Below are 26,464 nucleotides of genomic sequence, written 5' to 3' on the forward strand. Positions count from 1 at the left end.
GTTATTCTGTTTGCTCAACTCACTTCCTGGTGTACGGTTGTGAGAGAGCGGTTTTGTTTGATGCGTGAGAAGAGAGGTAAGACTTCTTCGATTACAAACATAGGAAAAAGGAAACATAAATTGTGTACGTTGAGTCGCGTGTAAACATTGCTCTCGCATTAATTTCACTCGGGTCCTGTTCGGAATGTCGCGCAACAAAGCTGAGCTAAGAGTTTATTTTCTCGTCAAATTTAAAGATGCTATAAAACTGCAGATGCTATAAAACGGTTCTTGATGGTTCACTAGAAACATGTCAATTTAGCAAATTTTGTAAAAAGTATCTTTAGTAACTGATTTTGCATAGTTTTAGGCGTTTTCATTTATTGAATTTAAGCATTTGCCTAAATTAAGGCGAAACAAATAAACCCTGACAAAGCAAAAGCAATCCAAAACAAAGCACATTTCAGCTGAAAATTTTAAAGACAGTTAAATAAATCTAAATAAATCATTAAAAACCAAAAATCACAACAAATTAAACACAAAATATTTTTATTATTCCCAAAACCGGTTTTTTTAAATTATGCTTTCCTTCAGCATCATTCTCGTGTTGCATGGCTTGCGACGTGCACCGTTCTCCAGTCCATACCCCACATACCGTACTCGGCCACGGTTCGGGTCGATGTTGTGTCACAGCCGCTTTGTTGCAGCGGCCGCTTTCACCCGCAAAGAACACGCTCGCGCGCTGCTCAGAGAAACGGGCCCGCAGCGTGCAGTCATTCGCGTGCCGACTCTCAGAGCCGACGGTTCGAAACTACCGCCATCGTTTGTCGCGCGTTCGTGTTCGTCGTCTGTTGTCACCTTTCGCTGTTTTGGGTGCACTGGGTCTATGTGTGTGAGTGTGTGAGTGTTTTTAGCAAACGAATCCTTCTTCCAAGCGTGAAAGCGAGCGCTTCTTGCCGTCTAAGTGCGACATATTTTCCAAAAGCAGATTGCAAATAAAATGTGAAACCAAGTTGGTTGGTCGCGATCGATCGTTGGCGAATCCGGTTCCGGAAGTGTTGTAAAGTAACTGTGGCAAGTGGCAGATAAAGCAAAGTGCAAGAAAAGGTTTAAACCAATTTCCTCCGCTTGTGGTTACGTTGGCCGCTGACCATAATAAAACAGTAATAAAAAGTGAACCTAAGCCGAACGATATCAAACCCAACCGTTCACCACCATCCACGGAAGCGGTCCTGAGGTTGCTGCCGCTGCTGCAGGCGAGGACCGAAGGGATTTGGAGCAGAAAGGCAAGACTCTTCCGCTAACACGGGAAAATTCCTTCAGCAAGAGAGCAACCGTGGGTTGAGCGAGAATGAGCAAAATCGTCTGCTCGGTGAGAAGTGCTGTGAGCTTTTCCGTACCGATGGGTATAGGTACTATTTTTTGCGTTTTCCGTCCCTGATTTGTGGGTCCTGCCCAGACTGTCCGAAGGACCGACTTTAATTATGCTTTGGCCGGTGATGTTGTAAGCGAATCGTGCAGCAATTTAAACCACCAGCCTGCTACGCCCGTATGTGTGTGCAGGGCCGGAGTGAGATACAACACGGGGCGTAATAATTCCGCATGAAAATAAACACAATCTAGGGCACGGAAGAAAACGATGCGAGAGAGTGAGATACAAACAAAACAGCAGGAGAGAGAGAGAGCGGAATGGGAAACGAGAACGAAGACGGCCGTTCGAGTTAGATTAATCACGTCGACGGCGGGACATTGAGTTGTAGTGGTTTCAAAAATAGACGCATTCGTAATGAAATTACGAAGCTCGTCTTCCCTTCGCCGCTGTACCACGTGGAAAACTCGAAAGGGAAAATCGGTCGGCAGTGAAAACAGGTTGTAGCTGTGCCCGAGCCATAGTACGCTCTCTCGCCAAAACTGTTCGGGGTCGTTGTTGGGTTGGTTTTTTTCTTTTCTTCGTGAAACTATCGCAACGTGACTTGAGGGAAAATCGTGAATGAGAGCGATAAATAAGCAGTTAAGCAGGTGTGTAGAAACTTTTCCAGAAATTGTGGGTTTCAATTTGTATTTTTTTTAGTGATTTTAGTGCTTTACGTGTAATAGTGAGCAATTTAAAGTGGCACAAAAGTGTTTAGAATTCAATCAGAATCAAATCAAATCAAAATCAAATAGAATCAAATAAGAAAAGGCATTAAAAGAGGTTTTATTAATATTTTAAAAGTTTTTTTCCCCTTTCCAATCATTTCAAATTTAATTTTCTAGTTTCATTCTTTGATTGTTATTTCACAGCATTAAAGTGTGTGTGTGTGTATGTGTGTGTGTCTGTGCCGTGGTTAGGTAAAATCCCTTCGCAAACCCGCGTGCTGTAGCAGCATCCGTGTGTGCTCCCGATGTGGTCCAGGTGATTCTGGTACACCTTGTCTGTGTGTACGTGCGTGTGTGTGTTTCTTCCTCCTCCTTTTTGCTTGTAGAATTTCCTCCCTCCAATCCCCCCACCATCTTTAATTTTTTTCCGCAAGGGAAAAGGCGGCGAAAACAAAACCCTATCACAGTGCCCAACAGTGGGAAGTGTTGCAGGAGTGAGTGTGTGTGTGTTCATGTGCTTGTCTCGTGTTTTTTCTCCCCACTTTCCACCATCTCGTGAAGCGTGTTTCTCGACAAGTTTCCCTCACTCAGCTGATTTGATTCCGGTTGAAAAGGCAGCTTAGTAGCAGCAGCAGCAGCAACAGCAGTAGCAACGCTTCCGCACACCTACTTTACACCGATAGCAACAACGCGAAGACTGCCCGCAGGAACAGAGTGCGTGAAATCATAAAAATGGATAAACGAACGGGCATGAAAATTGGATTACTCTGCGTGCTGCTTGGAGGTGAGTGAGCGTGTTCTCGAACACTCCGTTTTTTTTCGTTTTTTAGACCATAAGAAAAGTGGAAAGCGCAATTTTCGCAGTTATTTTAAAACAGGAATATTATAAAAAAGATAGGCACGTGCCTCGAGATTTCGGGGGCACGCGAAATTGAAATATTGACCATTTGTCACATGATTTTTGATCAGCTTTTTATGGTACACCCCGTTTGCTGTTTTACATCCTGCAAGCTAAACCGTTACCAGTGGAAATGTGTGTGCTTGGAGTGCTCGTTCGTGCCGCACCGCGACTGCGACTGTTTGTTTTTGGTTTTATATTTGTTCACACTTTATTTCCCGCGGCTTATCGCGTCGTTCGGCGTGGGAAGGCAGGGATGAAATGAAATAAATTGTTTCCTTGTGCGTCTTATCTGCTTGCTCCGGTAGCATCCCTGTGTGTGTCGGTCGTGACGGGCTAAAAGTAAGCAGCAGCAGAAGAGGCCACCATGAAAATGGTAATAAAAATCCTACCAAGACGCTCGCCATGCATGGATCGCCTTGGTAACGGCTTGGTCAGCTTTGTGGCCGGAGCCTTGAGAAGGAGCTTTGTTCGCTTTGCTTGCACACAGTGAGCGCCCCGTGGCGGGTGGCATCGGAGCGGCTCGCGGAAACCGAACACGGTAAACATTATTACGCTTTTGTCATACGCGTTTGCGGTGCGCATTACACTAATGTAATGGGAATTTATGGTATTCGAACCATTACAAATTCATGAACGTGTACGTGAGCGTGGTCCCCGTGTAGCCGCCGTGTGGTGGTGTGTGCGTGTGTACTTTTTGATGACTTCTGTTGCCCCGGGAAACGCGGGTAACAGGTTGCAGTCGCGGCAATCTCCTTTACGATCGCTCTGGGGGAAGCTGATTCCCGGGGTCAAATTTCCGACCAGCGAAAGACGCCGTTTGTCTGACCATTTTGTGACTCCTGGCGGAGGCCGGCGACTAGTGCCCGCCAGCAAATGAAGATTTATACGATGTGTTTTAGCGTGAGTGTGTTTATTTGTGTGTGTGTGAGTTTTTTTGCTTAGTTTGCAAGTATGTTTATCTCGCAAGAACGCACGCGTAAAGGCATTGGGATTGCCTTGGACCAACGGCTCCCCTAACGGCTCTGAAGTGCCAGCGGGAGTTTTTCGTTGATGTGGACAGAAAAAAAAGGCTTCCTTAAAAGCATCCCTTTTACATCGTTCAGCCGTGGGTGTGGGTGATAAAAGGACATTAAATTGGATTAACGCGCGCACAAAGTAAGTGTGAAACAATTTCTTATAGCGTTAATGGAGTAAGCGGCGTCACCCTAACCCTAGTGTGTGTGCTGTGGTCGATGGGGAGATTTAAAGTTGGCGAATACAAAGGCCAGGAAGTGGTGTAATATTTTCTTTGCCTGCTGTTTTAACTGGTATCAAAAAGTAGGTTTAAGAAATTGTGCAAGTCATTTGTTTCTACCAACGAAATTTAAAGATATTTGTCAGATCGTAGCACATGCTTGAAAATATATGTAATTGTAATAAGGAATCCATAAAAGTTAAAGTTTATTCGTACGTACTGCCTTGAAGAACGATTATGATTTGTTCCTTAATAGTTTCAGTCGTCATTAGAACCTTTACAGTTCTTAAAGTGGAATAAAATAGGAATGAATGTAAGAACTCGGTAAAGATTGATAATACTTTTGAAGGTCGGTTAAGGATTGGAATCAATTCCAGGACTGCTTATGGTTCAGGGCCAATTTCGGAACCGGTGTGAGTTCTTGAAGCTGGAATACAGATTCCAGTATCGTTGTGGGTTCTGGATTAGTTTCAACATCTGAGCAATATACATCTGTCCATTGGTTAACTTATAACCTGTAGATCAAAAACCCGGTTTAATTCAGGCCACCCTCGTGGTACAGTCATCAACTCGTAACGGCCAAGCTACACGTACCGGACGACATCGGACGATGCCATAAATCCGTTAACGCCAACTGTCAAATCTCACACAAAATCGGCCCGCTGTGATCCGACACGGCCCGGCCCGACGCGAATCTCTTGTCTGCGGTCCTACATTTTATGGCATCGTCCGATGTCGTCCGGTACGTGTAGCTTGGCCGTAAGACTTAACAACATGCTCGTCTTGGGTTCAAGCCCCGAATGGACGTAGGATTGAGATCCTATTTATATCTAATCAAAAGGTCAATAAAAGCATAGCCTCCTAGTGGTACGAGCGAGCAGGCCTTGAGTGACAACAGTTTTGTGTCAAAAAAGAAGAAGATCTTTATGGTTATAATTTTTATAAACTATATGCTAGAAGTATAATATTTTTGATTTATTTTAATGAATCGGTTCAAATATTTTTATACAATAAATAAAATTCATATCATCTAATTTTTTAAAAGCAATACAAATTTGATAGACATTGAAAAATCTAAACTTTACTGTACGAAAACAAGTTGATCGCCTATCGCCTTAAGGTATGCAATTCGCTTGACAACATTGCATTATTCAGTTAACCAAATTTCCTAACCTTACTATTATGACAATTTTTCAACTCTATTCTGCAACACTGTATATTCTCATCCACTCTATCAGCCCACTCTATGAACCCACTGGCATTCCAACTAGGGAAGGCTTCACGTATAGCACCCAATTTGTGTGGGCAGTTCGATCGACCTCAGCATCGTACCAAAGAGAATACACTGTAACAAAAATCACAGCACAGGGGGAAAAAGAAAGTAAAGCAAAAATCAAACACACACACACCCAGATACGTTCACCCAACTTCACTGCGATAAATTGTGTTTACTTGGCTAACATTGGCCGCTTCTAGCGACCGGGAACATCCGTAACATCATCACGGAAAGACTGCATTATTTCTAGCCTTCCCCATTCTCCTGCACATCACGCCGCTAGTTCCACCAGCAAATCGATTTCAGCTTCAAGTTCATCCTATTTTCACTCCCTCCACGCAAAGCCACTGTCCCCGGTCGGAGGAAAGCTCTACGGCGAGAAGCAGTTCGGAGCAGCGTTCGGAGATGAAGAACCGAGCGGGAAGTACTCCAATTGTCCTAGATTTCTCGTGGAAGTGCTTTCATTACCAGAAACCAGGGCAATTGCTTTAAACCGGCTGGCCGAAAGTAGAAACACGCACACACATACATACGGAAACAGAACAGCAATCCTAGCCCAACTCCTTCCCAGCGTTACAACCACTCCCAGGAGCCTCATGTTCGGGCAAATCAGGGTGATTGTGTATGTGCCCGCTGTACGTTATCTTAAAATATGGATCTGTCTTCCTTTAGCAGACAGGAAACCGGTGCTAAAGTTTGGCGCTGCAGGAAGATCCCTCTTTATTGACTCATCGGCCAGAAGCGAGAGGGGGGAGCATGTGGGGACACTGGTGCTTCGAGAAAACTTTCCCACAAAAAGTGGTTTCGCTTGGGCAGAAGCTAACCATAGCCAGCACACACATACCCTGGGCAGCCGAACCCGAAATGCAGTTGCAGTACAGTTGCTTGCTTTCGGCTTCCGCTCACCATGTGTTTCAATTTCCAATCGGAATCGATACAGCATACACACCCCGGATCCGTCTGTAGTTGACCGGAAATTGCCCATCCCCGATTTACGGAACGTTTTGTGGGCAGTGCAGTGGGCTCTCTCGTAGTAGTACACCCCGAAACGGTCAGCATTGATTCTGTTGGGCCAAGGAGACCCAACTCTTTCATACCCCAAAAGTTAGTTACTTAATCGAGCTCGAGATCGTCGTTGCGGGATAGGGTGAAATAAGTGGAGCAAGGAGCTTTCGTTTGATAGTTTTCTATTGCCAGCTGGCCTCAAATCAGCAATCGAGCTGTCTTTGGCCGATGGTGAAATTTCTGATTCTACCGATCGAAACCGATACTGGTGGACGGGTTGATTGTGTTTCCTTTCCCTTTGTTGTTGTTGCTTTACGGAAAGCTCCTTGTTATTCAGTTTGATACAGTGTACTCGTCCCCTGTCCGGTCATACCAGACGTACCATGGTTTTGAAAGCTTTTCCAGCTGAAAAGACTCACCCACTCAGTGATGCTGGGTGGATGGGAAACAAGAGCTTGGAATTGTTTTTGATGTTTCTTCCACTCATTCCAGCTGGCGTAATGAAATGGAAAACTTTAAGGCCCTTGGAAAACACTCAGACAACGACCAGCCAGTATCGGATTTGTGAACGATCCGGTTCGAAGGACAAAAAACGTTTTCGAACAGACTTTCCAGCTGGTTTCGCCCTTCCAAACTGGATAGTTTAGTTTTTAATCTTACCTTTTAAACTCACTCATTGGTTGGACCTATTGTGATGTTTTTTTTTCTTTCGATGATGCCTCAACTCATTCCCTCAGTTCACCTACCGAAACTTCCCGGTGCACAGAGCCCTGAAAATCCATTTCCAAACCCGGTCGGGGCTGAAAATTCTGCTTAATCGAAACATTTCGTAAAACTAGCGCCGGCCGGGAGATGGAGGGTGTTTCTTTTACCGCTTTTGGATATCGAACGGATGGGATCTTTTTAATTAAATTTCCGGATAACGGAACGGAAGAGGTAAAAACCTCCCTCGCACCTCTTGCTCCCGCGTTGTTTCCGGCACGGTTTGTTCAAGCCTTCCAATTCCATGCTGGAAGACAGTTTTGAGGGTTTAAAAATGGATTATGTGAGAAATTATTCACCGCTGGGGGAGAAGCGATGGTATGAGTTGATGGGGAAGGAGGGCAGGGAAAATGCCATAAATGGAATTAGGATAAACTTCGGCAGAAGAGATGAGCTGGTGCGATAAGGTAATATGTTGTAATGAGGAGCCGACTTTCACACTTTTCAGGATTTCAGGTTGATGATATTCGTTTGAAGTTTGGGAGATAAGGCATTTACGGCAGCTGCTGAATTCTGAAACACTGGCTAGATCTGGTTTCCCAGATACAGAGACACCTTTTGGGGCCTCTCTTTAGAGCTATCTTGTTTGAAGAGCTCTCTAGCAAAACATAAACAAACACTCCCATTTAAAGCTCACATTAAAAATGCTCAAAGCCACACAATGATAAGCCAGAAATTGAAATTCTTCCATTAAAAAAGATATTAATTTTAATTCCACCCGCGTCTCCAACGCACTCCAAGCACTTTAACTTTGCATTATAAACAGCTCACCATCGCTTGATTGCAGCTGGCCACCGCAACTACCTCAAGGAAACTCCTTAAGCAACGAATAAAAGTTACAACTTTGTGTTGACAACTGTCATTAACCGCTCATCGCCTTTGAAACTGCCCATCCCCTCGGTGAGTGTTCTGCGGAGTTCGCCCAGTCCGGGCGCGGTTTTGTCAACGTCAACACTCTCGACTAATCTTGTCCGGGCGAAAGCTCCCGGGCGAAGAGCGTCCAGCTCTTAGACTAATCTGAGACATTTAATCACCACTTTCAAGCAAACCTGTGACCTGTGGCACAGGGTCAATGGTTGTAGTGTACAGCTCGAGAAAGCCGTGTACCGTTTCGAGTGACATAACCGCCACAAATTCGCTTGCCAGTCTTCACCCGGGTGGCTCGGGTCTATTCACCTTTATTTGTCTTAATACGTCCGGCAGTGTAATTAAATAGCGGCCTGGAAAATATCACCCGGGAATGCTTCAGAACGAAAGGTGGCGGCAAAAGGGGCACTAATCCTTGGGCGTGATCATTATGGACCAGGTTGGACTGTAAGCAGCTAAGCCGCAACGTTGATGACGCTCGCATCTTCCCGAGTGTCAAGTATTGTACTTCTTGTGTGCTAGCCTTTACCGGAAGTGGTTAAGCAGGAAGCTTCTAACTCACATATCGCTGTGTGTCGTGTGCAAACTTGTGTAGTCCTTCAAGCGGCCCCCCCCTTTCTCCCCTTTGGGTCGGTAAACGCTCAAGCTCTCTTAAGTAAGGGGCGAAGAAAACAACGTACAAAAAAGCTGACGGTGAAAGAAAGTTAAGTGTTCTTAAAAACCGTTTTGCATGTCAAGCGGCATTATGCTTGCCCTGCAGGATTTCAACTTAGTCGCACGTCGCACGGCGGGCAAAACGCGACGGACAGAGCGCTTGCATGACTGCAGGTCACCAGGAGCAAGTCTGGGCCTACTGCTCCGAGACAGTACGGTGAAATCACGAAACAAAAGGAAGAAGCAGGACGCACAACTTGCGCTTTTTTTTGCTCCTTTCATTACTCGTGCACTCGTCCTTGACAAAATGTGCTATAACTTCAGAGCTTCAAGATGGTGCGAGAAGCGGGCGTTAGCGCGCGGCGTAACAGTCGTAGGTCCTGCTTTGCCGGAAGCGGCCGCCCTGCCCTGTGTGCACTGCACACGAGTCACACGAGTTTTGGTGTTCGAGGCACGTTCCGCTTGGAATCTTGTCGAGATTTCTGTATGCTCACCTTGGGGTCGCGCCGTATCGCCTGCGGACATGGGAAGGAAGAAAGAAAAAAGCGGCAAGTTGGCTGCTTGCTGTGCTTTGTGCCGTACTGTGTCTTCTTCCTTCTCTCGGGTGGTCCAAAAACGTGGTCCAGCAAATTATGATGGTTCACAAAAAAAAAAAACCGGCCGCCCGGCGGGAAATACGGTGAAATTATGATGAAAATTGCAAAATTGATTTTGCCACTCCGTGGAGCATTGGTGGCTGAGCCGTATGGGAGTGCTTCCGTCCACCGCAGGAGACGTTGCTCTTGAGGTACACCGCAAAACTGCCACACTGCCGGCCACCGCATTCGGCAAACATTGGACGGTCATTGGGCAGGACGGGAAGCCTCCAGCGAGGTCCAAGGGAGGGAGCAAGAGCATCACAGACACAGAAACTGTTGCTCTTGGCCACCGTGTGGTGACTGTTTTCAGGATGCTAAACGTTTAATGTGCGCGATCTCAAGCGAGGCGCGATAAGGCACAGATTGCAGGCACTGGGGAGTTTAATTTGGTTGTTTTCAAACGAAACATTCTCGCGTTGAATCGTACCGTTTCGTTGGTTGCAGTACATTTGCACTCTGGGGCAGCTGTGGCAGCTGGGCCACTGTTGTCCCAAACTGGCACGTTATAGATGGTGGTTTCCTGATGACATCCACCTGATGAGCTAGAGACTATTTGGAGAATCTTTTCAATGTCGGTTAGTTTAGGCTTCAGAACTAGCTCGAATGGTTTTAAACTACGTTTTTGGGGGATGAGCCTTCATTGAAAGACTATCCAGGAGAAGAGTTGATAGAAAGACAGATCTTTACCAAACTTTAAGCACACCCACCGACATGGCCACCAACAGTTCGACGTCACATGCACATCGCTTAGGAGCGTAAGCAACCACAAAAGCTGCCTGCAAAAGCCTAACCCCTCCAAAAAAAGCCTTACGGGCGAAAATGGGCGAAAAACAGGCTTCGTAACCTTCATGTCCTGCTCGTTAACGCCCCTGCCCCCTCTGACAGCGTTGGACAAAGAAGACCATCGAAATGGCAGCGTCATTTTCACCTTCCGCTCTGCAGCAAATGGCCAAACCAACCGCACTGTAATGCTCGCTCAGGGCCAACCCCTTGTTCGTCGCTTGTTCTGTGTTGGCTCGGGAAGCGGCCTTTTTCTGACGAGCTGGCGTGTGCGAGTGGACAAACCCTTCTCTTTCAATGCCCTCTTACCCATAACTCTGCTCTGCGAGGCCCATCCAATCCTTTTCACGGGGCTTTTCGTCGAGGGAGTCTTGTCCGTCGGGGCAGAAAGGATTCCTTCGTGTGCCGCGTCACATCCTGGTGCTGAAAGTTTGATATAAAAATACCATCCACATATCTCTTTTGTCCCGCTGTCACTCTGTTCGAGGTGGGAGGTGGGGGAGGGTTCGCTTCCTATTCCAATATCATTCCCTGCAACACGCCCCCGTGTGGTTTGGTTCTATTTTCCCTCTGTATTTGTGTGTGTGTGTGTCATTCTACATTCTTCCGTTGCTCACTGTCTTCCGTTTTTTTTGCGGAGCCTATCAGCCGTTTTATGCTCTGGTCGCGTCCTCATCCAGTTGGGGGTCTGCTCGCACGTCAGCGGCTTTTATTATCTGCTCCAATCATCAACCTTAAACCATCCTTCCGCACAGCCCAACCGAATAGAATAAGACTACTCGTATAGTATGATGCTTTTTTCTGGTAGTTGTTGCTGCTATCACACGATTCAGTTGGTCCGGGACCGGGCTGCTACTGACGTGTGTTGGGCGGGCCGTGTCTCTTGGCACGGTCTCGGGGACGGAACTACTAATAATAGTTTTCGCTCGCGGACTATTGGACGGAGCGCAGAGACTGGCACAGACCGGCACAAACTGACAAACGGAGGAACCCCCACGCCACCGCGCTTATGATTTGTGCCTCGAATAATCGTCCCTATTTTGATGACATCTGTTGTACTCGGGCTTGTTTCGTTGACTCATTCTTTCGTTTTTTTTTTTAATTTTTATTCCCCGTTTTAACTCCCACAGAAGCGATTGTGTGACATAGTTGGCACAGCGGGCATTGGTAGTGACACACGGTTAAAGCTAGCGCAGAGGCAGAGTTAAAGCCGCACTAGACAGAGTTGCCGTTTGCGAATAATGCAATAGTTCCATACCGACCAGGTTCATCCATATTGAACGAATGATTTTAACATACTATTACCGTTTTGCAACACACGGGAAAGCACGGGCAGCTTGGTCATTTATTTTATTGATTGCACACCGGTACTACAATCGCCGCCTGCAATGGATGGTAATTTAACTGCTTTAAAATAGTTTATGGCCACGTTAGGGTAAATAATTGAACGTCGGAAATGTATGGCTTGCTATTTAAATGGCGTTATTTTCCAATCCAATACCGGTCATCAAATTTCCATAATTTATCTTCAAAAGGCAGGATCGTTTGTACGAGCTTAACCTCTGTTTTTTATGAAACATTGTGGAAATTATTGACCGTTTGTAATTGTAAAATCAATCAAATTATGACATGAAAGAGTTTTGAAGTTTGCCATTCTAGCGTGAATGTCGATATGATAACGCTGCAAATTCAATGAGCAATTTGGCACACAATTACGTGATGGTTAGATATAGAATATAAATATAAGGCATTACGTAGAGCAAACACATTGGATATGGATCAAATCGTAACTCTTTATACTGCACTTAAAAAATCAAACGTAAAATAGAAATGTAAAATAAATCTATTAATGCTCGATCAGTGAACCCTATCCTGCTGTAATTCATGCTTATATGTTGTAATAATTGTGAAAAATTAAATGATATAAAATTATTATTCCCTTGTAAAAGTTTGTCAACAAATTGTGTAGTTACTTAGTAAAAGTCTTTGTTTGTTTTTCCCTCAAAAATTTGTTCAAAAAGGAGAGCAAACCGATAAACATAACTCCATATCAAAACTGTGGCTTTTTTTTGCATAAAATATTTGCATACCTTAAGGCGGTTTTTTTTCCAAAATCCTAACCAGCCTCTGCCAGTTGAAAAGCGATTATACGCTGAAGCCTTTCTATGAAACACATATGAAAATGTTACCCGATAAATTGTTAGGCCACTAACTTGAACTAACACTTAAATTCCATATTCATCGAGATGCGCTAGCAACCCCCATCACACATTCACACCGACCCAGCATGCACTCCCAGCGAAGTGATTCCCATTAGCACAAGACGAATCAACGTTTTGCTTTCCTGGAAACGTTTTGTATAATATGTAAAGTGACAGCAAACTTTGCACTTCCCACATCCTCACGGCTGTGTATAATTGTTCACTATCCGGATCGACCTGTATGCCTGCATGCGACCCGTATGCGTGCATAGATAGTTGCTGAGAGGCACGGACGAGGGAATTGATTTAAATATAGAACGAAATCGGCGATGAAGTTGCTTCCAAGCGTTGACCATACATGCTACCCGGGCAATTGATATGCCATCATCACGTCACCAAACTCATGCACTTTTCCATGGCAATCGACCGATTTTGAATCAGCGCTCTCCACCCTCCTAGCAACCCTTCCTTAGTGGACAAGAGTTGTGTGCTAATGGCTGTCTTGTTCGATTCCATCATTCAGTTTTTCGATTTCTCTCCTCTTCACAGAGTAATACAACCGTGCAGGACACAGGTTGATCTTCCTTCCGGGTTTTTCCCTCCATTACACGTCTCTAGCCCCTGAGTGTGAAATCTTGCACACAACCAAGGTGAAAGAATCGTTGCAAAACGTCACCATCGAATGAAACCATACAGTGTCTGTCTTTTTTTTGTACCTTTATCTCGATTTTACTAAGAATTGTTGACACTCACACATACATCGGTACGACCTAAATTTGCCTCTGAAACCGATCGAGCTACATGCAAATGAAATGCAGTTTGTGTCACCTACCAGGACACCAACTGAGGCATCCCTTCGTACTCTACATTCGCACCGGCGGACAGCGATGGACGCTCACCAGCCGGGGCGAATGTTTTATTCAGTCGAACAATGTGATATTCATAATCCTTCCCCGTTGAAGAAGGAAGCCGAACAATCCCATCCCGTTGAACGGTTCACTGGTACTACAAGACAGGTGCATCACAGCCCCGCGCCCGAAGTGGCTCGGGTCGTTGAGTTCGTTTGGCTGAATATTCATAAGAACGATTGCAATTGTAGCAATGGTAGGGAGTTGCAGTTGCTGGTTTGGTGGTCTCATTTTTTTTATTTTTTTTGGAGGGATTTGTGAACGTCAATAAGAACGAGCTTAGCAGAGCGGTACGTGACGCGGTCTGTGACTCCGAAGACAGATCCGATTTGATGTTGTCAGGTCAATTTTTGACCTCAAAACCGTCGTGCCTGTTGTGGTTATTTTTACCATCGTTGCCAGGATGTCTTCATTATGACGATATACGGAGCGGAAAACATAGAAAACTACCCTCTTTGGCCATCTACTGAATGCCAATGATCTGTGGTAATTGAGGGAATACCAAAACATCACAAACAGGGACTTAAAATAACAATTTAATTAATTTCTCATACCTCATTCCTCATAAGCTCCATCACGAATGAAATCAGCCCGAAAGTATGCAATATATTTTTTGAAAATCATTTACTTAATCCATATTTAGGTAAATATAAGGTCGAAGATTTGCGATCGATACAAAAAAATCATTTGTAGTAAAATAACATAAAACGTGACGCAATTGTTAGCTCAAGTTTTACATCGACGCCTAAAAGTATACACTCAAATGCTAAAACACGTGGTACTGGGCTTAAAAAGGTGCTATAAAAAGATTCTATTGCATACCCGTATATCATGCTTGATTGCAACCATTAACCACACCGCCCGTTCGCATCGGTTTCGATGGTTGATTTAAAAAAGCGTAAAATCAATTTCATGCACATTTCCCCCCGATTGCTATTACCCACCATTCATTCATAATTCCCGTATCCCGCAGCAACCGGGATACGCAAATCACTAAATTTCCCTACGCAGCGTACATTCACATACATACACTGCGGTGTGTGCCTGTGTGTGTGTGTGTGTGTTTTCCCCTTGTGGCTTGCGTATTGAGGTGTGAAATTGATGTATCCTGGTGGGCATTATATGTTTCATCACCTTTTAGCCGAAAAAAATATACATACACCTAGGGTAAAGCAAACCAAATTCAACGCACAGGTGTGCTTGTGTGTGCCACATTCAGGCCGGTGGTTAAATCGCTTTTCACACGATATTAGTTAATCATCCGCTTCGGGTCGCAACCTTTAGCAGCGCTGCACAAGTATGTCAGCTTATTTTTGCGCCAAATTTGCCCACTTTTTCCACTCCGTGTGGTTTGTGTGGAATTAATTTTGCCAACCCTGCGGACTTGCTACTACCCTCCCTTCTTTTTTGGGGCAGCCTGCTGTACCGGTAATCAAATTTATGCTAATCTTGGGCCCCGTCACAATTTCACTAGATGAATCCGGTGCTTGTGATTTTGGGGTGTTCCGTTAAAGCCTTGCTCGTTTTTTTTCTCTCTCTGTCTTTTCTCCCATACACTGAAAAGACACCACGTGCAACTCATCCTAAGAAAAGGGAAGGAAGGATTTATGTAGACTTTAAAAAATGAAGGAAATTATGTAAATCCTATCCCAATGGATTGATTCATCGAATTTCGGATGATTACATTAAGCACAGCACAACGTCACCGCTTTCTTGGCCCTCAGAACCGGCAATTTGTTGATTTGTTCTTTCTTCTAGGGTGGAAAGGGTAGAAAGTGGGAGTGAATCGTAAAAGCCGGAAACACTGTTTAATTATGCAATGCTAGAGGAAAAAGTTACCCGAGCTCTACCCGGTTGGCGGAAAAAGGGACACTCTTCGGGTTGGTTCGGTTGGTTTTGTCGCGGATTGACAGCGAGTGACTGGCTAGATAAATAAGCTTTTCTTTTTTCTGCTCGGTGCAAAATTCATTTACTGTCAAACGGAAAAAAGGCGGAGACGTGGGAAAACAGCGGTTGCTGGCCGGTCAAAAAGTCGTAAAACGGAGAAGGTTTTTGTGTGAACCACGTAATGGTGGAACTATTATGTTTCGGCAGGCAAAAGTCAAAGCCATAAAAATGAAGCTCCTAAAGCGGCACGGTTGGACCGGTAAAGGTCACTAGCTTGTGTTTGGGTTGTTAGAAAGTTGGTGAATTTTTCACTATATTTTCAGCTACATTAAGTTCAACAGAGACTGGCGAACAAAAGTAAAATATTTCAAAATATTTATAAACTTCGTTGCCTATTCTGTTGAAACTATTTTAATTTTTTCCACTCATTGTATTTCACAACCCTGCATGAAATTAAGAACCCATCGATTACACTCAAACTAAAAGCTCAATTGCATACCTTAAGGCGCATTTCATTTAATAACATAAATTTGTCGCACATGTTGCATACTTTTAGGCGAAAGTAATTGCTTCTGTTTCATGAGGGATTCGTGATTCCTTCAACATTGAATTCATTGATGTCATCATTCCATAGCATTCCAAATGATCAAAATTATTTTTTTTTTACCTTTTCCATCCTCCGTTCCATTTGAATGTAATAATAATCGTGATGTTTTTCCCAACTCAATGATTTCGCTTCAAAATATCACAAAGTTACACGTTGTCAAGTAAAGCACTTGACGTTCTTCGCTGAGTAGTGCTTAACCCAATTGAAGGTTCATTCTTCGACTCAAGTTCAAAAAGCATGACTTTAAGTACGCGCTTGGCCTCGCCAGTCAGTCCGACTGCTGACTGACATTTGTGTGGTTGGAATCGAAATGTTTATGACTCGCTTGGATGCGTTCCGGTAGCGGTTCCATCCTCTCGCATATCACTCCGTGTCCGTGGTTCATCTTAAAGCATCTGGGTCATTTTCCCCAGTTTCTTCGCAATACACACGCTCCACTATCGCTCGTAAAGATGTTTTACTGCGGATGGGAAAACTTTTACAGTTGCTGCATACTGTGCCCGGGTAAAGGGAAATAAAGTGTCGAAAGAAAGGCAAGATTCATTGCACTCATTTCGATGGGCGGGAGTCGACGGTACTGTGATGACGCCTTGTCGCCATACATGGGTATGCGAGCTCTTCATTCTTTATCTCGTTAGCGTTGCTGTTTTGCTTTCCGTTTTTCGGCTTGGCTTTCAGCGTCCCACATCTTACTCACTGTTTGTTGAGCATCAAAATTCTTATGACAGTCTTAGCCGCAGTCCGCCAAAGGGATGCTTTTGCTCCGCCGCACACAAGCTAATGCTCGCATCCATTACCTTGGCCGGGCGCCATTAGCCCGAAGTGTGGGTTTGAAAGTTGGTACACCCGAACGCGATGCGAAACGATCCTGTGGGGGTGGGGGGGGTGGGAGTGAAACATTTGAGAGCCAAGTTAAGGATGAAAAATATCCTCAGCATGCGGCACACGCATGCCAAATGTGAAAGTGTGTGGCAGGACCGTGTGAGCGCGCGCGCGTTCGATGCCGGCAGTACTGATCCTTTTAATAAATCACTCCGCACGCGTTGGAAACGCACACGGTACTGAACATTCGGTAACTATGTTTGTAGCAAACAAATCAAATCATTCTGCACCGTTTGGTAGCGAGTGCGTGATGCAGTGCTGGCTGTCATTGGTTGGTCGTGGACCGTCACAGCATGAGAAAGCGAAGAGTTGGTGATGTTATAGAAGAGGCAAAGCAATATTTGTTCATTTTTTAACAGCTTCAGAGCTGCACCATATCATCATGATCGATTGGGGGAAATATGATCAGTGGAAGCTTTAAAATTTAATGCTATTTAAAGCAGGTTTTATACAGCGCTGTAGCCAGCTGATGAGTGATTGCTGCGGTATTTGATTAATCTTCCGAACCATAAGTTACGTGCAGTAAAATTGTACACAGTATGAAATTTATATGATGATAACGTTTTCAAAATTGATTTTCAATAATGTTTTAAAGCATTTTTGTTAAAAAAAATAGGACGATAAGATTTTTTTATTGTTTTATAGAGGCTTTAGGCCTTTTGCCCGAGCTACGATGAAAAAGTGATGTGTTACGTAGCGCTATTTCTATACACCTTCATGTTTTAGTGTACAATAAGCTATATTTTGATAAATATTCAATGAAATACAACAACAAAAACCAAATTTTAATGATCAATTTCCCTGCAGCAATTTAATTTCGAACAAAATTCTGTTTAAATCTAATGCTGTTTGTTTAAATAAATTAGTTCTGACAGGCTTCAAACTTGAACCAATACTATTTTTATATTTAATTTTATGTTTCATTTATCTATGTTTAATCAAAAGGAACAATTTCGATCAACTTAATCAGACATGACTAAACTATAGAAATCACATCACATTGCACCATAAAAATATGTTAGTGTCCGGTAAGCATTTGCTGTACAACACTTCCACGAAGAAAGATGAGCTTTTGTTAAAGAAATATTTAAATGAATAAGTTTTTAAAAAGTAAGTGTTGTTGAAAGTGTTGAAAACGCCACCAACACACTTTATTTTCATTCCCAAAAGTGAATCGATCCAAACAGGTTTTATCTGATCTTAAATTCATCTAATCTTAAAGCTACACAAATTCGTCCCAGATACAAAGACAAAGTTTAGCCAAACAACCATTCAACAGAGCTAGCGAATTTCCTCCTAGTCGTTCGTCGCTTGCCGTCAACTATGCCAAAAAAAAAAACAAAACAAAAACTCCAAGCATTGCTATACCCATGCAGCTGTTATTGGAAAATTATCATTTACGAACAGGTGTGCGGGCGAGCTGCAGACAAAAACTTTTCCATCTCATCTCCTTTTTGGCACAAAACACGAGACGGCCTGCCGTTTGGCGAAACAGACCCAAGCAGTAGCTAGGGCAGCACTCATGGATTTGATGACGGACGGAACGTGCAGTGTGCTTTAACCGCGAAAGCTACCGAATTGAAGCGTTGCTTTGTGTGCCGGTGAGTGAATGCAAAACAAACAGCGACACAGAAAACTTTTCCATCGCCCGATCCAGCCTCGTGAAGATGTCAAGGGCATCCTTTTTTTTTTGTGTGTTGCACAAATGGAAGGCACAAATTCGTCACCAGGCCGGGTGTCCGTGTGTCGGGAGCGTGTTATTAAAATTCAATACAATTTTCCACTTTTCCATCAACTGCACTGCACGACCGGTACGGAAATCGAACGACCGTCTGACTGTCACGTACTGATAATCGTGTATAGTGTATGTGTGTGTGTGTGTTGGTAACGGATACGACGAAAAGCGAGTTGAGAACGGCGCAATACAACATCGGGACGGGGGCGCAAAGCCCTGTCAACTTATTTACAACTCCCCGAACGATATCGTTCCCACCCACACCTTGTCCTAAGATGAACGATTCACGCGTGATAGGAACGTGATATATGTGTGTAACGCTCCGAGCTTCCCTGTAGCCACTTATGCGCCCCCTCGCCGCATTCCAATGCGCGCTACGACCTGAATGCCTTCGATTGCCGCACCGGTAAAGCGCACCGGTTCCTCACTCCTCCCAGGCACAAAACGCGTGTGCGCATAACTTTCCCGAACCCGGGCGCCCGATTGAAGTGGCAATAGGTTCATCAAATATTCCATTCGATTTCTTTCGCTTTCGTCGCCTCGGGACTGGAGCGCCCAGCCGGGAGCGGTTCGCGGTGCGAAACTTTGAAAATACACCGGTTGGGAGGGCACGGGCGCCAGCGGCGCAAGCAGGAAACTTTGCTCCAATTTCGCTAACGAATGAAATCGATTGCAAGAGTGCGGCGAGTACGGGCGGAGGGGGGGGGGGGGGCAGACATTTCTCGCCAGGATATGATAAGCGGCACGGACACGTGAAGCCTGTGAGGCCGCGGAAGGAAGCTGTGCGTGTATTTCATCGTGCAAGTGTTTCGGTATAAGCGAGACCGAACCTGGCAGCGCTCACCGGTGTGTATTGCGCTCCCTAACTTTATTGCCCTATCGGGAGCGACACCACTCGTCATAGCCCAGATGGTGATTTGTCCACACAGAATGTGTGTGTGTGCGCGCTTTTGCTCTAGACATTTTCCTCGCCTTCCCCCGGAAGATTCGGTAAGTGGAAAGCCAATCGATAGCGGATAGGATGATGATGTTCTCCCTCAAGCGTTGTTGCGAAACGGCTCCCCCACGGCAAGCGCGCCAAGCTGGACGGGAAGAAAGGCTCGGGGCCTACGATTCGCATTATTATGCCAAGTTTATCTCCGTACGGTTGGAGGAATGGAGCCCAACAGTGTGAGGTGGGGGGGGGGGGAGGAAAGTTCGGCAAATAAGCAAACCACCGGGAACGCATAAACATCACAAGTCGATGGGGGTGCTGGAGCAACCCTGGGACACTGGGACGGGATAATGATTATCAAATTAGTAGGTGACAGGTAGGACATTTTTCTTCCTGCGAATCATATCCGCTTCGGCAGCGCGTTGTGACTGGATGGGACACCATTGCCGCCGTTATTGCCGAAAGAGGACGCCCATCTAATAAGGAGGGAAAGAGGGCTCGTAAAGATGGGTAACATTATGGCGTAATCAGCACGGAGAAAAAAGGGATGAAGAGCAACAGGAGTGGAAGGTGGACGGTATTGTTTTGTTTGTACATTATACGCCAAAACACCCGTTCTTTTGCTTACTTTATCGGTCAGTGTGTTTGTTGTGGTTTGCCGAGATTGCCTACACGCACACATACGTACAACAAATGGCATGGTTACCGTTTCTGATTTTGTTGTAATTGTATAGTGCGAATAAGTAAGAAGACAAGAACTCTATTGAATATAGGCTTTTGTTGTTTTAAATATTTTTCTAGCACATTGTTTTTGTTGTTCAACCAGCTCAGCATTGACATTAAAGTTAAATTAGTTTAAAAAAGGCGTGTTTTGAAATTATGGTTACATAGTTATTTTTATTCATATTTGATCCTCAAACTTTAAGTCAACCTTAACGCTCTCAATATTTTTTACCAGTTTTCTGAAATTTATCTCACACCGTTTGAGTGGCAGATAATCGGAAAAGCACTTTGAACGTTCTTCAGAATCAAATAGATTGTAGATTGTTTACATATTGGAGCTTAGTTTTTCTCTAAATATTATGTTTTATATAGGGGAAGGTAGGTAGACACGGAAACTACGGATAAGATGTACACTTGTCATAAGTACATGGTAAAGTAGTTATTGAAAAGCATCCAGACTAAAAATAAAACAAAATATTTGAGAAGATTTTTGGTATGATAATTGCAAAATGGGCTAAATAAAAAAGCAAAACAAATTCCCAATCCTGCGCACCCTTCTGGATCTTATTTGACTGCTATGGATGAAGAACTTTATAACTTTATAGTTTATAGTTTTGACAGTGTTATTAAATGAATGATTTGTCGTGATTATTTGGCTAAAACTTCGTGAAAGAATGGCAATGAAAGCAATAAAAATTGTTACTTTCCAGTGGTTTATACATTTAACACCAAAGTGAGGAGGACGGACGACACACTCTGTCGTAGGGTAAAGATTTTTGTTTATTTTTGTAGAGACTAAGCCATTTGAACTCATTCCCCTATTAAAAAAGACTTTCCCATACCGGGAATCGAACCCGGGCCTACTGGGTGAAAGCCAGTTATCCTAGCCACTAGACCTATGGGAGGCATGTGTAAAAAGATGGAGAGCGAGCAAACATCAATTGGTGATGCACAGATGCCATGAACTATCTTGAGTTAGGGTAATCGGAAGACCTATACTATCCAGCAACTAGAGAAAGCATTAAAAATATGCGAGAAACATACGATCGATGTAAACAGCAGCTTATACATTGTGCCGTTTCACGCTCCACGCTGATGAGGTACTTCACGATACCCAATGTCCTGCCACGCCTTGGACTACTTTAATCCACAAAAAGAAGCGGTTCATTCAGGAATATATAACAGAATGTGTGAGACTACAAAGATTTAAAAAATAACTTTGACATGGTGAAAAATGGCCTGAAGGTCAATGGTCCACCTAACTTGCTGGTGTTGTGGAATACAATAATTTCCTAGAGGGAAGTCCTAAACTGTTCTTCTATAAGCTGGAACAACGCCAGCTATAAGTGGTCGAAATTCCAATAATGCTTTAGATTGTGCATTCTTAGAGGTGTTAGAAGAGGCGCATGTAATTCCTAAATTTACGGCTGAATTGAACGTCGTTGCACGTACCAGGATATGGTGGGCAATAGAGGTGTCTATCTTACCCTTCAAGGTATCCATCTTTCTCATGTCAGTAGTTTCCCAGAACTCAATTTCCAAGAATGTTAATTGTGCCACTTACGATGTCCTTCATACCTCAATACCATTATCTTTTTAAAGCCTCTTTTGCATCGTTTTAAACAATTCAGACAAAACTTTGTATTCGCTATCATACGCATACTCTCCCCCACAGACATTATCGATTTTTATGCTCCCTTCCCATCAAAAATCGATAAAAATATCGCGCAAAACCAGTTGACAGCACTTTCCTTGTTCTCAGCCAGCGTTCTTTAGACGTGAAGTTTTCTCACCTTCATCCGTCCCGTGTACACTTCCTTGCCCCTTTATTTACGACCCATTGCGCTCACCTCGATAAGGATGCGCTATTCTACCGGCATCCGGTCGGCCAGCTGACCAGTTCCTGGTCCTCCCGAGACACTCCTCTGTGTAGTTGCTCAAAAGAAAAAAAATATGAATTTCAGATTCCAAAGACCCCGTCACAGCACGTACTGCACGTAGCGGTTCGTAGTCTCCACCAGTTCCCATCGCAAGTAAATCGTGAGCTCAATCATGACGAACCTTTTCCGCCCAAGATCCGTACACGAATCGAAGCAATTTTCCTTCGTTTTATTATTCATTCAAACAGAATACGTTGTCAGCGGCACGACAGTAACAACAGCACAAAGTGCAAAGGCATCATAAATGAGGCGAGTTACGAAGGCGAATGGAAGATAAAATTGGCCGAGTACTTTGGCGGGCGGCGGGCCCGAAAGCGGGAATTTGATCGTCGTTGCCTAGCATTATTGTCCTTTTAAGGATATTTCACCACTGGCCCACTGCCGGTTGTGCGTGAGTCACAGGAGCAGAGACCAGGATATAGGGAGGCAATTTGCATGAGGAGTTCTTTCCTGACCATAAATCATCGCCTGCTGGCGCGACCCACGGTAGTATCCCGGTCTGGATGTCTGGTTACTTCCAGCGGGGCACGAAAAAGGCACGCAAAAATCCACCCTCCCCTTTCAGTGCAAGCTCTTTACCTTTACCGAGCGATGTTTATCGCACAGTGGAAAACGGGTTTCCTTAGCACATACTTACGGCAGTCGCAGCTTTCTTCACTGCGGTTCAGTCCCGTTCGAATTTATGCCTTTTTAGATTCCTAAACAATACGGCACTCAAGAAACAGGATGGAGGGAGGGAAGGGTAAAAGTGAAGTCGGAAAGGGAGTTGTAATACTGGTTTGGTTCCCTGCAGCCCACAATCTACCACCATCAACGTCAAATTGCGTTTGATGGCGCACTAAAACACTCCTTTCGCACTTCTGCGAAAAAAGGGTCACCAGAGGAGCCGGAAAGGCTTTCTTCATATTTTTGCTCCCCCTTTTCATTGCGTTCCACAGTCATTGCGCTTTTTTTGTTGTAGCTGCCTGCCCCTTCCCCGAAAACGAAAACGATCCAACTTTAAGTGATAGCTCTTGCTCCACCATCGGCGGTAAAAAGGGATGCAATTTTGTGGCGAATAATGACCGCCAAGATCGTTTCCGCGCCTGTACTGCCGGGCAAAAGTCCTCCCCTCCACAATCCTTTTTTTCCGAGCGCGCGGCTGCAGCCTTCCGCAAATGGCCGTCAAAGATGACGATCGGGATCGGGGGTTTGTTTTATTGTGTATTTGGATGGCGTCCTTCTTGGAAAGCCCTTCAGTGTGCCCTTTCTCCCCCCTCCGATCGTGAAGTGTTCGTAAAGCACTTTTGTGGCCGGGGATGGTTTCACTATAAAGCTGTCAGCTTTCCACTGGCAGCAATGGGCTTGCGGTACACGGTACTTTATGCCGTGTGCCTAAATTGTGGCGAAATGAGTCAATTTGGTTGCACTTTACGCGGTTGTTGTTATTGCGCTGGGATTATGCAGTGGGAATGTTGAGGCTGTTTGATCTAGCCGCGCCCGTCATATTTTTCCGGGAAGGAAAAGCAATAGGCCGTTGGTGCGGTGTTGGTGGTGGAAAAGCAATATATTGTATAGGAATAAAAGAGAACGTAAAAAGCTTGCTTGCGTCATAATTTCTGCACTTTGGCTCTTGCGACGAATGGTTCATGAATTTCTGGTTTTGATGAGGTAATAAAAGCTTGTAGTTTAAGGAAGGCTTTGTGAACAGCGTAAACGAATGTAAATGTGGCTACATTTAGGTTGTTCGTCAAATGTCTGGAATATCAGGAAGATCTATACGGATATGCTATTTACTTTTATTAAATTATGTTTATGGCATGAAAAACTGCTAAAATGAACCAATTTATTGTATAATCCGTTACGTTTCGACGACATAAGCATTTTATTTATTGTAAAAAAGTAATTAAATACAATTAACAAATGTGTTTCAGCGTCTCCAATCAGGAAAAATGAACTCAGAAATGATAAAGTGCGTTGAAATGGTGCATTTGAATCAATGATCATAAAAGATTGCCTATTGTCATTATGTCATACACAACTTCAAGCAGAAAAATAGTAATTTATTTGTTAATGTCTTTAACTTTTTTAGGAAATGAAAATTTCATTACAAAAAAAAAGTCACATTAGAGGGGTTTCCTAATCAGTCTCCAGAGTGAACAGCATTATTCATTGCTTGCAAAATTATTTCCAACAGCACGTCACGTGTTGTATTTGTATCGCAAGAAAATTTCAATTATTTCACATTACAAAGAACTGTCAAACTCACTCCAGCTTGTGGCGTGTTGAAAATAATGCGAAAGAACTGAAAAATGTTTATAGTGCCAATAGACATCTGTTGAAAAACATCTCGCAAGTAGTGAACAACGTTGTTGACATTGGAAATTGATTTGGAAACCCTCGTAATAATTTTTCAGCATGAATTTCAACACTTCAACGGTCAAAGAGCAATGATATCCGGCTTCAAAACCCATGTCATAAAATTATGGAAAAAGACTCATGAAGAATTGAAAAGCAGGCTGAAGAAATTAAAAATTATTATGATGATAATGCAATATCAGAAAGACCGAGAATGAATTATTGCACCCGGAACAATATTTACATTCAAAAGTGAGTTGGAAAACCCTATAAATAATGATTTATAAACTATAAAACATAATTTCTCAATCATATCACATTCATACTTCATATTATTTTGGCTCTTTTGTTTAAATCATGTTTATAACTCATGTTCAGATTCCAGATTTTTCTTCTTTGGCTTAAAACAAATCGTACCTCTTTAAACGTATGCAACCTACAGGCCAAAATCATGCTCAAACATTGTGTTTCCTTTTGATTTTGTTGAATAATCTGAAATAAATTGTTTACATGGCTCTGTTCTACAGACTTCCGAACCCAAAAAAAACCTGTAAAATGTCTTTTTTTTTCTTTTCCAGTTAATAATATTAATAATCCCCATCGCAAGCGTGGGTGACTTTTCTGAAATCTGTTTTAAAGATAACCAACCCTACGAGTTGTTTTTCTTTTCTTCTCAAACTCAACCCGCCCCAAGTTTCGTTCATTTGTTCGTGGAAAATAAAATCAAATTCAAAGTACGCCACCAAACGGAAGATATCCTTCTCTAGACAAGTTCATAAATTCAAGTTGCTGCGAACAAATCCACCAAGAACGATGTGTCACCACGTCGCAACATTGTAAGCGTCAACGATGATGATGATGATGATGATGATGATGATATCACAATGAGATCCTTGGGGAGTTTTGTCAGACGACATCTTAAGAATGAGGCTGGGAATGGGTTTCCGTTTGAAAGAGGTTGAAACGTTCCACACAATAGCAATGCCCCGGGGCAAAATGGTGGTTATTTAATGTTGCCAACGAAGCACCACTTGAAATAGGTCATACATACAAAAGGAAACTCTCTTTGCAGCATCACACAGCTGGCGCAAAGATCAAACTTCCTGTTCCATGTGGCATGGTGCAACACTGTCGGTGCTCATTAAAGTGATGGTGCAGCAGCACCCAAACGGCGCCTTCGGTGAGAACGTAACCTTCAAAAGCTTCTACACACGCAAGAATTTCTTCGGCATTAGACACTTTGTGCCTGGAAGGCGGCTTCTCCCCTCGGACGCATGCGAAAATTATCATAATTCCACATTGCCAACCCTGCTCCACAGTCGAAAACATCTCACTCCCGAACCGGTTCCAGTCGGTGATGGAAACCCTTTCTCTAGCCCCAACCCTGTACCCAAAACCACCACGTTTGTAAGCACGTTGTTTCGTTACGCTCTGCACCGTTTAGCTTTAATGTGGTGTATTTCACTCCCGCAGCACCGTAGCAAAAGGATCACGGTGTGTACCTAGGGGGGGCGAGAACGTGCGGTAAATGTATTCCAAAAATTTGCGAAAAGGGTCCTTAATTTGTTTATACACCCTTTCCCAACAGAACTCCTTGCTGTTTTGTTCAATTGTTACAATGTTTCTTCGCATCCCGTTTCTTTCCATTTCGATCGGCGCGGCTGGGCCGGGCAAAGGCAAACTGTAACATGGCGCACTTTGTAATGAGTGCGTTTCCGGCCCGTGGGGGTACTATTTTTTGTTTCCCACTTCCGTCGGGATTATTCAAACCAAAGGCAAGCACATTGGACTGTTTGGCGAGCGAACCCAAAGGTAGTAGCCGAAAACTAGCAAGCGAATAAAAAAGCAATTCACCCGACGTGCACTTATTGTACCGAGGGGAACAAATTTTACGACGTCAGTTATTTCGTTCGGAAATGTTTATGATTCGTTTCAAACATTGGGAGGTTCCATTTCGGGGGGGGGGGGGGGGGGGCGAGGCCGGTACCAAAAGCAGCGCGAGCACTTTTGCGACGCAAATGTCTACGGGGCTAGTCAAACAAATCGCTCCAGACGGCACTTCCGGTACTGGCCGGCCGAAAAAGCTGACGGCATAGTGTGTGACTTGGTTTGTGTTGGAGCAACTACGGTCAGTA

General features: G+C 44.0%; 1 protein-coding gene and 1 non-coding gene across 7 annotated transcripts in view; one reads left to right on the forward strand and one right to left on the reverse strand.

Annotated features, from left to right (window-relative positions):
• The first annotated feature begins 734 nt into the window (after nucleotides 1-734).
• The window catches only part of LOC120956591 (uncharacterized), a 122,426-nt gene continuing 96,696 nt past the window's right edge, over nucleotides 735-26,464 (forward strand). For 4 of the 6 annotated variants that reach the window (XM_040378198.2, XM_040378200.2, XM_040378201.2 and 1 more), the window contains exons 1-2: nucleotides 736-1,086; nucleotides 2,263-2,842. In XM_040378198.2, coding sequence (XP_040234132.1) covers nucleotides 2,791-2,842 — 52 coding nt within the window. In that variant the 5' untranslated portion in view covers nucleotides 736-1,086; nucleotides 2,263-2,790. Of the gene's footprint in view, nucleotides 1,087-2,262; nucleotides 2,843-26,464 lie in introns of all 6 variants that reach the window. The other 2 variants (XM_040378193.2, XM_049608339.1) reach the window with 2 other exon arrangements.
• On the reverse strand, nucleotides 20,886-20,956 carry Trnae-uuc (transfer RNA glutamic acid (anticodon UUC)). Its single transcript has one exon. It is a non-coding gene; the product is annotated as a tRNA-Glu (tRNA).

This window comes from Anopheles coluzzii, chromosome 3 (genome assembly GCF_943734685.1).
Source record: "Anopheles coluzzii chromosome 3, AcolN3, whole genome shotgun sequence".
Classification (NCBI taxonomy): Eukaryota; Metazoa; Arthropoda; class Insecta; order Diptera; family Culicidae; genus Anopheles; species Anopheles coluzzii.